Below are 12,544 nucleotides of genomic sequence, written 5' to 3'. Positions count from 1 at the left end.
ATTGAAATTCCAAAGATATTTGGGAAAGTTGCTCACGCAATATACCCAGAAAGAATCGAGTTTCCTTTAATTCAGAAAACAGACATTCAAATTCAGGACAGACCTGTTCTATACAGAGACCTTAAAATAGAACCCCGAAGGTTATTTTTCTAAGGAGACCGAATGACAAGTAGGAGATGGGACAAATCTCCTATTCAAGAAATTCCACCAGAAGAAAAGGAGTTTTCTATAATAGGAAAACTTAGATCTCCAGAAGGATGGAAAGAAGTGAAAATAGTATTCGAAATTACAAGTCATCGGAATCAGTTCTCTTGTAACTCGATTTACTATTTGGAACAACAAGAAAAAAGAACATACCAAGGAGTGATAAATATTGGAGAATTGGAAGTTCAAATCTGTGGAATTTCAGGAAAAGAAATGGATCAGCTCATTCTTGGCCTAGAATTTCTGGAGGACCATAAACCATGGAAACACCTTGAAAAAGGAATAGAGTTTATGGCAAAAGAGAAGACTTGGAGGATTCAATAAAAATTCTACGAGATGGAAAACCAAGAGAATTGGATAAGGGACACTCCCTTAAACAGATTCGAAAAGTCTGTTTACAAACAGATGAAGAAACAACTATTGAAATTAGTAAGTCATGAACATGATTTACTAGGACGCATCGAAGAAGTAGAAAGAAGTAACCATACTATACCTTCTGAAGCCTTAGGAAAACTAAAGGTGAAAAGTCTTAATCGGATTACTGAGTTGCAACATAGTCTGTTAAAAATGGCGGGGCCATTTAGTAATCCCTTTAAAAAATGACAACAAGTCCTTTCTCCATATACATTCCAATAGGAATGTTGTATGAACAATATAAAGCTTAATACTTTGCAGCTTATATTGACTCGGGAGCAGGAATTTGTACAGCAAAAAGATGAGTCTTCCCTGAAGAATGTGAAGAAGAATTGCCAAAAATTGCTGGACGGGATTTCTCTAGAAGAATTTTAATTCTTTGCAAATGAATAAAACAAGCAGAAATCCTCATGGAAGGAGCAGGTCAAACACCTTGGTAAAAGGTAAAGACACCACCAATCTATTTTCATGATACAGGAGCTGATATCCTGTTAGGAAATAACTTCTTACAAATGTTTAAGAAGTACACACAAGACAATGAGTCAAGAAGACTTATGTTCACTATAATTTGTGATCATAAAATTATCGTTCAAAGACTCAAAGTTGATTTTTATCGACAATTACCGATAATATTTCGCAGCCAGCGTGTTGATAAAAGACAACTTTTTCACCCAAAGATGAAAGATCCAAAAAGGTTTGGAGAAACCATGTTGAAAATAACAACAGAACAAGAACTCCAAACAGAGGATATGGAGCTTCTCAAGGTGACTCTAAATCACAGAGATATAGAGTTAGAAAATAAGGTATCCCTTGAAGATGTCAAAAAGAGGCTCAAAAAAAGTTACAACGAGCATCTTTTGGCATGGTGAGATAGAAATCAACTCAAAGCTAGTCTTACTTTAAAGGAAGGCAAAGAGTATGAATTCATCAGATATAAGCCTATCCCGATGAACATAACAGATCAAAGAGATATGAGAATAATTATCAAGGAACATTTGGACCTTGGTCTAATCAAAGAAGGAGTTTCACCATATAGCAGCCCAGGATTTCTGGTCAGAAATCATGGTGAAATAAAAAGAGGAAAACCCAGGTTAGTTATTAACTACCAAGGTATTAATAAAATCCTGGAGTTTGATGGATACTTCATACCGAGTAGAGAACACCTAATTAGCTGTATACGAAATGCTAGAGTGTTCTCAAAATTTGATTGTAAGTCTGGATTTTATCAGATTCGAATGGAAGAAGGCAGTAAGAAATTCACAGCCTTCTCTACTCCACAAGAACACTATATTTGGAAAGTTATGCCTATGGGATTGGCTAATGCACCCCAGATATTTCAAAGAAAGATGGATAACCTTTTTAAAGATTATTTCAACTTTATGTTTGTTTATATTGATGATATTCTTATAGCATCAAAAAATATAGACGAACACGTTAAACACTTAGAGATTTTCTCTAAAATTTGTAAACAAGAAGGACTGGTTTTATCTGAAAAGAAAGCAGTCATAGCAACAACGAAAATTGAATTCCTTGGTATTGAGATTGATGAAACTGGAATAATTCTACAACCCCATATTGTGGAAAAGGTAAAGAATTTTTCAGATAAACTCAAAGACATAAAACAACTCCAGAGTTTTCTTGGAGTAGTTAATTTCGCAGGGATGTTCATTAACAATCTAGCAATGTACAGAAAGGTGTTCAGTCCTTTGTTAAAAAAGGATGCTATATTTATATGGACCGAAGACCATACTCAAGGGGTAAACCAATTAAAGGAGATATGTAAGAATCTCCCAAAAATGGCTATACCCGAAGATGAAGATGATCTGGTTTTATTTACGGATGCTAGTGAGGATTGGTGGGCAGCAGTCCTTACCAAGATCACTCCGGATGGAGAAATACCATGCAGATATTGTAGCGGTCTTTTTTCAAAATCAGAGGCAATCAGGTGGCATATCAACGAAAAGGAATTTTATGCAGTTAAAAGGGCTTTCGAAAAATGGCCATTATTTTTACTTGCTAAAAAATTCACGCTAAAGGTTGATAACACACAGGTAAAAGCTTTCTTAAAAAATAAGATTGAATCTAAACCTGAGAAATCTAGGTTATTAAGATGGCAAACATTATGTCAAAATTATATTTTTGATATTGTTATTATTAAATCTCATTAAAATATTCTTGCAGATTTCTTAACAAGAGATGGAAGGCAGCGACGTGGATTCCATCATGAAAATGCAGAGGCATCTCAGGGAACACCTTGGGTTACTTCAAACCGAGTTCAACCAATTAGCCATTAATGCTGAAATGGCCGGCAGGTTACAACAAGCTGATCGGATAAAAGTATCTAATCGAATTACAGGATGTATGCAAGCTCAAATACAACTATGGGCTGCTATTCAAGGGCCAATTGTGAATGCCATAGAGAAATCATTGGTTTCTCATAAACAAGATATGCTAAAACCATTGGTTTTATAAAAACAAGAAATACAACCACCGGTTGGAAAACAAGATGTTGAGGAAGCTAAAACTCAATAAACAAGTGCTAATCTATCATCAGCTTTTGATGATCTAGATGAAGCAACAATTGATGAGGATTCCTCATCAAGTCAACCCTCCGCCTCTGGGGTAAAAGAGGAAGAGATCAATCTTAGGCCCAACACTGACAAGGGCAAATCTAAGATCGATACTAATCCAGCTATTATTTCTCAATTTTAGGTTTATCAACAGATGTGGGAGAAATTAAGTACAAGAAGTGAAATTAACCCTAACACTTGCAGGGTTGATGTTGTAGGGATATATCCAAGGGTATGGCTAAAAAACAATGTTAATCCTAAAGATGTAAAGCTTTGGTATGAATTTGGAGCCTTGGCCTCAGTTTATACAACGTCACCAAGCTTCCCGGAGATATCACAGTTACCCAAATGGATTCAGGAAGCAGTCCAAGAAACATGGGCAAATAACGACCATTTGTCCAGAGGAGATGTGCTTGAATTATATTTCTTTAGTGCAGCTCCAGAACCAACAGGGAAAGGATCACACGAACCCTTTCATTTCATCAAGCTAAGGAGACCTGACATGAATAATCAAAGATTCATTAAGGACCCTATTCCTGAGGAAATACCATTAGTGTCCACTTTTGGAGAAAATAAAATCTCAACCAGAAGGGTATGGGGTATTTGGGTTTCTCTCACCGAGATGGACAAGGTCAAGTTTTCGTTCAAATTTTATCAGAATTCTGTGAACGGATAATTTCCTGTTAAACACAATGACAGGAAAAACTACGGCTTTTGCGGAAGAACTCTTCGAAAAGAAAAGAAACTTTTTATGGAACAACAAGCTGCCGGGGAGTAAAGAGACTCGCCGAAAATTTTGTAACATGGCTCATATCGGAAGATGGTCAGAGAACATCTGCCCAGAGTGTCCCAACCAGAAGGAGCCAGAATTCGGAAAAAAACTTCAGACCCCGAACGGATCGAAAAGATTTTTTCGAGACAAGCAAAGGTGGAAAAGGACCACCAAAGATGCGTTTTCACAGGGGCCTACTTCAAAAGCAAAAGATGCCCCGACAACAATAAAGCAGGCATGTGAGGAGAATAAAGCCAAAAGAAAGTGGCAGACATTTGATTCCTCCACTATTAAAAGATGCCATCAATAATGACATAAAAAATACGAGGCAACTGCCTCCTCCACTAGTAAAAGATGCCATCAATAATGATATAAAGACATAGAAGATAGCTGTAAGATTCCTTGAAGTTTCTCGGTGAAACGAGTGGAATCTCAGCTATAAATACAAGCGTTCAAGGAAGCTGAAGAGATTGATCATTTCCTTTAGTTTTCTTACAAATAAATTGTTGTAATATTTCTTTCTCTATTATATTAAGTTTTCTTTATGTATTACAAGAACAAGGCTACTATGAGTAGCTAAACAAGTTGTCTTCTCCTCTTCAGAGGAGTTGATTTATGTAATAATATCATGTCTGAATAATTTCTTTAAAGCCTCTTGTTCTTTCATGCTCATATTTTATAATTAAATTTATATACCATACGCCTTAAGGTAGAAAATGAATTAAGGCTGTGCTGGGTGTCGTTGAAGGAGCTTGTGTAGAAATCATCTGTTGCGACTGCGTGGTTGGAGTGTGAGGAGCACTTCGTAAAACTCGGCAAGTATGACCCGACGACATTTTGGTCAAAGAGGTATTTAAATTTATTTCATCTCACGAAAGCATGTTGGACCCTAATTCGGAGTATATCGGCTGGAAACCTTGCGTAACTGATAGTCTTGCATGGCCGGGACTAGTTGGATAGGTTAACAATGTCACGTACAAAGGATTAGTTGCTAAATAATATTTAATTCAAAAATGAGGACCACTAGGGAGTTGAAATAAAGAAAATTGTGGTTAGGGAGTTAAGATAAAGTTTGAAAGGTTGGTGGGGATTTTTAAATCATTTACCCTTAATATATTACACACACATATCGCATTTGCGTTGGTTTCAAGTTATTCGACAAACAGAAAAGCCTTGTAAAAAAATGAATTCGGTATATGTCAAGTAGTATTGTAGAATTATATATAGTAGTAAAAAATGCACGTGATTATGCATGTGTAAAATATAAGTTATTTTAGATGTATTTTTTTGTGGGTGGAGTGAGTAGAAGGTTTGGTGAGATAGTGGATAAAAATGAGATAAGAGGGTAAAATCAAAAACAAAAGTTGATGTCCTCAAAGTAGCAGTTACTATGTGCCCTCAACTATTATAAAATAGGTATATATATATATAAATTTTTAATTGTCCAACAAATGATGTTCATTTCGTGTCAGACCACTAAAACTTGGTGCCGTGTCTTAGTGGTGCGAAAAATCAAAAACAAAAATAACTAAAACCCGACATCGGGTTTTAGTGATTGGAAACGAAGTGGGCATAAATTTGTTGGACAGTTTGAAAACTCTCATATATATATATATATATATATATATATATATATATATATATATATATATAGAGTTTCTTTCAAGTGCTCACCTACCATGCCCACCAATGATGTGACACTATTCTATTGGACCTACAATTTATCACATCTTTATCACATCCAATAGAATAGTGCCACATCATTGGTGGACATGGTGGTGGGTATGGTAGGTGGACACTTGAAAAAAACTCTCTCTATATATATATATATATATATATATATATATATATATTGATATAGCGAAAAAAATGTAATCATTTGGATTACGTAGGTCGAAGTAGGAAGATTTGACTAGTTATCTTCATTGTTTTATGTGCATAAAGTGACCCGAAAATTTGTGGCTCATAATATTTAAAAAATTGAACCTCAAACGCCAAGTGTTTAAAACTAGACACAAATGAGTTTTAAGATTTTTAAACCTAAAAACAAATTTTTGAAGCAGAAATCATTAGCTTACAAGTTTGTGAGTTTAACTTTGATTTTACCAGTCGCAACAACTGCAGTGAAAATAATTTTTTTTTGCTGTGAAGGTTTTGTAGCATATGATATATCGTTGGATTTGTATTTTTGAAAAGATCCTACCGTGAAAATTTCAAGTCAATCGGAATTGTTTTGAGCACGGGTGTGCACGGATTCCCCGGATCAAGTCTCATATATATATATATATATATATATATATATATATATATATATATATATATATATATATATATGATTTGTTATAATTTTCTATATATTTTTAAGCACTTACTCAACTTCTCATAACTTTCACCGCACTTATCATTTTAGGTAGTATTTGGGAGAGTTTTTAGGAAGCATTTATCATCTTTTTCTTAACAAAATTTTGACTTCTTCCTAGAAACTCTCCCAAACACTACCTTAATAATCTTAATTTCCTTCAATTTTTCTTCTAGTTAAAAAATTTTATAACAAAAAACAGTTTTAATAGTTAAATATCTTATGTAAACACAACATATGTGTTGTTCATACTAATATTTATGATGATCTGGATGTAGGTAGTTAGGTGCTTGACAATAAATATTATATATAAAAATTATTTTTACTAAAATACAATAATTCAATTTTCAAGTTTGAAAATATGTTTATTTTCACAAAATAATATTGTTTTTAAAATTGAAATTTTTATATAATTAATTATTGATCCAATTTTTCCATTGGACGAAGGTAATCATTTGCTTTTTAAAACAAATTATTATACATATAAATTTGAAAAAATAAAATGAACAAGTGAATCAGCTCCTTATCTTGAATTCCTGATCATCTCTGACGTAAATATAATATTATACAACTCCAAAAATAATTTTTAGTTTTTTTTAAATGTATGATTATTTAACTTGAAAGAATCGTGCTCGAATAATGACACCAAGTGATGATAAATACATTCTCCTCGTAGTTGAAGGTAGTTATGTAAGACTTATACTAGAGAATGATAATTTGCCGTTTCAGTAAATTATAAATAAGTGATCATTATTTTATTATCATAAATGATAATTTTTTTTAAAAAAAATTAATTAATTAAGGAATGATGTCTCCTTGTTCGGTGGGCAATATTGTTCTTAGATGAATATATTTGAAAAGAAGTTAATTGATTTCAAATTCTAAACTTGTTTGGATGTATAAAATTGAAGTGGATTTTAAATTTACATCATATCAAATCATATATATATTTTTAATAATAACCGTGTTAGACAACTAAGATTTTGAATCCATCGAATATGTCAGTAATTTAAAATAACACAAAAAATTCATGTGTTATGTGAGGTAGCTTCTCAGCCCTCACAATTGACATGTCAATTTTGTGAACCAAGAATTGTATTAGGATTTGGGATCACTGATATTTTTTTTTTTACTTTTTATGTAAATTTTTTTTTATTGTAATGTCTCGACCTGTTTTTAAAAAATAACTTCTTCAAATCCTTTGTCCAGATAAAATATATCAATAATCCAGTTGCAACCTAATGGAGGTTTTAGTATCGATTAGCCAATGAATGCTCAACCGACATCAAGATCCCATATATGGAACGATATATCATCTTCTGTTTGGAAAAAAAAAAATTCTCTTTGAAGGACTAAATTGCTATTCCACGACATTTAGTTGGTTACATAAGAAGGACTGAATTGTGATTTCATTCAAAATTGTATAGTTTCCATTTCCCCAACTTTACTGCCCGATGCGAAAAGATTACATTGACAGCGTCTTTTTTTGGTGTTTAATTTCTTAATCTCAATCTTCTTTCTTGTTACTCATTTTTCTTTCTTCATCATAAATTTTCATTTCCCAATTCTCTGTTGAGCCAAATCTCTCGTCTTTCCTTCTTGGAATGGTTGCTCGCGATTCACATTGCTGTCGATTCAGTTGATGAGTTAGCTATCTCAACCACCTGTGTAAATTCGATTGGATTTAGGGTTCTTATGTGTTTTTGGTTGGAATTCTTCTCTGTTCCGAGAATTTGGGTGTAAAAACAACGAATGTGGAATTATCTGAAGTGGGATATATTTTTTTTCGCCTGATCATTATCGTATAATCTAGTGATTTGGCCTTTTTTTTGGTGTCTTGTCTAGCTTTTACAACTTCAAAAAGGGATATTGAATTTGATTTCGGGGAAATTTTGTGTGGTCTTTATATGGTCACCATGTCTGCTGAGATTATATTTGCTAGAAAGGGGAAATCACTTGGATTCTTGAACTCTTTATCATCTGCAGCTTGTGAATGGTTCTTAATATTATTGTTGTTCATGAATGCTTTGTTAACGTATTTGGCCGAAAAGTTTGCTCGATATTGTGAGCTGGTTCCACCTTGTATGCTGTGCTCAAGGGTTGATCGCGTTCTCGGAAAAGCAGAGCCCGGAAGTTACTGGAACCTTTTATGTAAAAATCACAGAGAGGAGATTTCTTCTTTAGTTTCTTGTTCTGTGCATTGTAATCTTGCTGATAGTCGTGGGATGTGTGAAGGATGTGCTATGGATAGTTTTGATCCTTTGTCTCCTTGTATTGGCTATGCTAAGCCGAAAAGATCCCCGGATTCTGAATTGGTGGCTCCACACGCTGAGAATGATGACGGCAGAAATCCTTGTTATTGCCGAAAATATGGTAGTACGAGTGAAGATGATTCTTGTTTCAGCATAAGTAGACCTGAAACACCTGTCAATAATGCGGCATTGGATAAATGGAGTCTTCAAGGTTTTGAAGTGTTGCCTTCAGTTATTGTTCAGCCTAACCTGGTTGATTCCATGAACGTCATTTCTTCCTCATTGGATGCCTTCAAGGAATGTGATCCTAGGAATGTTGAATGGGCAGAATCCTATTTGGGGCCTAGTTCATGTTTGAGAGCAGATATTGTGACCTTAAATTATGATCTAAAACATGATGTTGGAGTCACAGAGACTTCTAAACGCAATGCTTCTCTCCCTCACATACCGACCTTTCCATTCGTATCCGAGCTCCTTTCATTGTATGATGTTCCTTCATTGGACAACATGGCACCAATACAACAGAAATGTAAGCACTAAATCCTCCTCCTACTTCATAATTTATATTAGTGTTAATGTTACTTGTCTTTGTGTAAAAATGCGAGTCTGTGAGTTTATAAACGTTATCCTTTCAAGTATCCTAGTTGATCTCTTACAATATTTAACTCGCGAAATTGTTTGGCAGCAATTAATGTTTTTGAAACCAGTGAGAATGAAAACACATTTGCTACCAAGCTTACAGAAGCTGCTGCTGGAGGTTCTTTTGACAAAGTTTGTTCTTCATATTCAAATGATACAAATTTGAGCGAGCCTTTAACTCTGTCTCACAGTATAAAGAATAAGTCCATTTCAGGTCAGAGTGTGGTCCAGCCAATTTTTCTCCACGATTCTGTAAAGATCAGAGAAGATGTGAATTCTCTGGCACCATTCTCTGTTGCCGGGGCATCATTTAACAATAATGGACAAAACACTCACTATCAACACGAAGAATCTAGAGAAAACGACGAGTGTAGATTTCAGTGGCTTCCATTTTCATCGTCACTTGTGAGTAACTGCTCTAGTTATGAATCCTTGGATGAAATTAGTTTCTATGGTACTGAAGGTGAAACCACTATTGATCAGCTAAAAAGACAGGTGGATAAATATCGAAGATGTGTTGATATTTTATTCAGGGAGTTGGAAGAAGAAAGAAATGCTGCTGCTATTGCTGCAAATCAGGCAATGGCCATGATAACAAGATTGCAGGAGCAGAAGGCGGCATTTCATATGGAAGCCTTGCAATATTTAAGAGTATTGGAGGAGCAAGCAGAGTATGTGATTGAGGAATTGGAAAGAGCTAATGATCTCCTGGCTGAGAAGGAAGAGGAATTGCAGGCCTTGAAGACTGAGCTAGAATTGGGTGGAAATAGCTTTCTTGATGAATCATCAGAAGATGATCTAGGTCAAGAAACTTTAAAAGTTCCGAATCATGATATATCCCATGTTGACTATGAGGATGAAAAACTTTACATCTCGCAATCTTTGAAAAACTTGTGTCAAGTTTATTGTCATAGAAGTGATGACATGCCAAGTGGCTCGTTTCCTGAAAAGGGAGAAATCGAAGTAGAGAATCCTGAAGATTTAAATAGGGAGGCATTGTCAAACAAAGAGGATGAGGGGAGTGATTCCTTTGTTCAGAGAGTGATGCTTGAGTCGATTATGAGTCTTTCTCAGAACGGTATGTCAAAGGCACCCCCTGCCCATTTCAAGTCTCCTGATTTGATGTGGGGCAATGGATTTGTTGGTGAAATGAACAAGACGTTGTCATTCTCAACAAGTATATTGGAAATAACATCTGCTACACTAGAGAGTTGAGACACACTGAGATTTAACTTGCTTTGGATGTAAAAGGATCGATTACTAAATTCAGGAAATAGTTCTTCGGCTAGAAGAGTTGCGGAAAGTGGACTGTTACTCTGTCCCTTGAGGTTGTACATCCACGAATTTCAATGTAAGCATTACCTTACAGCAATAATTGCTACAGTCTAAGATGTATGGTTATTGCATGAAACAATGTGCTTGGACTCTGTATTTATGCTTTGCGAAAGTAACTCAACACGTAGATAGCTTATGTTGGTTTAGTTTGCAGATTCTGCTGATATTTACTCAGTTGAGTTCTTGTTCATGACGAGTGACAGGTCTAATGTGAGTTGAGATTTTGATGATATACATCAAAATAAAGTTCATGCACGGTATTTCTGCTGACCCATCCATATTTTTCTGCTACTGATCTTTCAGATGACTAATTAAAGCAAAGGTACGTGGCAATAGAGAGAAATTCGCAACATTGCCGATGAATGAAGGGGTCGCGGCCAAAGATGAAGATAGTCCCGAGTCATACTGACAAATCTTAAAGTTCGAGCCTCACAGCAAATAAGCAAATGCAATTAGGAAAATCTATATAGATAAGGAACTTCAATGGAGTAATGGAAATATTTTTGTCTTATTCATTACATTTGGGTATATAGTTTTGCTTTTGTTCTTCTTTTGAATTGGTTTTGGCAGCTGGTTTTCAGGGGTTATTGGTTCTATTGTTTATACATGGGATAGTGTTATTTGTGAATTGTGATTATCATTAAATTTTGTCACTTTTTAATGGAGACAGCTCTGGATCTTGTGCTAATCTCTTTCTGCAATCAATCTGTATTCGTTATCTTCAACAATTTTTATGCTATCGTTAGAGCAATTTATATCCTGGGGTCATGTGGATCCGAGGATAATTGCATTGCTCATTACTCAAATTCTCCCTAAACTGTTACACCGTTGGATTGAGTTTTTGTCCACTATTTGGAAAAACTCAAGTGTAAACGTACTTGCATCTTTTTGAATAGTAATAACTATAAAATTTCACATTGATGTTTGATTACAAACAAAACAAAAACAAAACAAAAAACACAGTAAAAGTAGCTAATCGTATGCATAGATGACGTGATAAATAAAAATCGAATCGTACAAATAACTTGAAAAATTTTCTACTTGTGACCGTATAAAAATCGAGTATGAGTATATTAGCGAGTAAAAACATCCATGTGATTTCGAAAAATATGCTTCTTTTCGAAAAATATGCTTCTTATCGAATGGTTGGAACGTGTTCACATGGAAAAATCATGATTTTACTAAAATGATTTCACATGCTTCTTGCTAGGGGATAACAAGACTAATCTTTGCAAATTAGTCTCTAAACAAAATTATTGAGTTTTGCAACCTCTAAAAATAAATAATTATGATTTTTTTTGACAAATTAGTTAAAAAAATAATCTATAATAACTTATTTTTAAAGTTTTCAAACACTAAATTTGACAAGTTTGAAATATAAAAAGCTCATTAATTTTTTTACAAGACATGCATATAATTATGTTAGTTTAAAAATCATGACTCCGTTTATATTTTATAATGATCGTTTAAAAAATGTATGACATTAATGTATCATTTCTTGTTAATTAAAAAAGGTTAAAATTTCAAATCCGGAGCCAAACGATAGAATTTCAATTTCCCAAGAAGCAAACGAATGATAACATAATTGAAGATACATATTAAATTTTGAAGTCAATTCTATTCCTCATGGTTATCGATCAGTTGTGAAAGGGCCCGTGTCCTGATTTAATATTTAATGATCAAACAACCAGGATTAATTAATGTAAACAGCGAAAACGAGTTAAAAATTTGCGTTTGGGCCTACAGAAATTTCGGCATGACCTATTCGTAAATAGGACATCCCAAAAACCTGTACAACACAACCAGCAATATATACTCGAAAATAGAGTCACAACTCCAATTTACAAACCTATAGCCGCACTGGCCAGGACTAAACACATGCAGAGCCGGCAAGGCTCGATCACACAAATAACAATTCAAAACAAGGTCCAAAACTATTTATACAGATACACAGGGCATCACCCCGGCAAATATAAAACTCGCTAAACTGATATATATA

At 34.3% G+C, this 12,544-nt stretch overlaps 1 protein-coding gene across 1 annotated transcript; it reads left to right on the top strand.

Moving 5' to 3' along the window:
* The first annotated feature begins 7,782 nt into the window (after window positions 1-7,782).
* LOC140883281 (probable myosin-binding protein 5) lies at window positions 7,783-10,861 on the top strand. The gene is made up of 3 exons (XM_073289696.1): window positions 7,783-9,100; window positions 9,257-10,538; window positions 10,849-10,861. The coding sequence occupies exons 1-2, from the start codon at window positions 8,227-8,229 to the stop codon at window positions 10,423-10,425; spliced, it is 2,043 nt and encodes a 680-aa protein (XP_073145797.1). The 5' UTR covers window positions 7,783-8,226; the 3' UTR covers window positions 10,426-10,538; window positions 10,849-10,861.
* The last annotated feature ends 1,683 nt before the right edge of the window (window positions 10,862-12,544 follow it).

The sequence above is a fragment of the Henckelia pumila genome, chromosome 2 (assembly GCF_033568475.1).
Source record: "Henckelia pumila isolate YLH828 chromosome 2, ASM3356847v2, whole genome shotgun sequence".
Classification (NCBI taxonomy): Eukaryota; Viridiplantae; Streptophyta; class Magnoliopsida; order Lamiales; family Gesneriaceae; genus Henckelia; species Henckelia pumila.
Note: the sequence above shows the minus strand (reverse complement) of the source record. Positions and strands in the feature narration are given on the sequence as shown.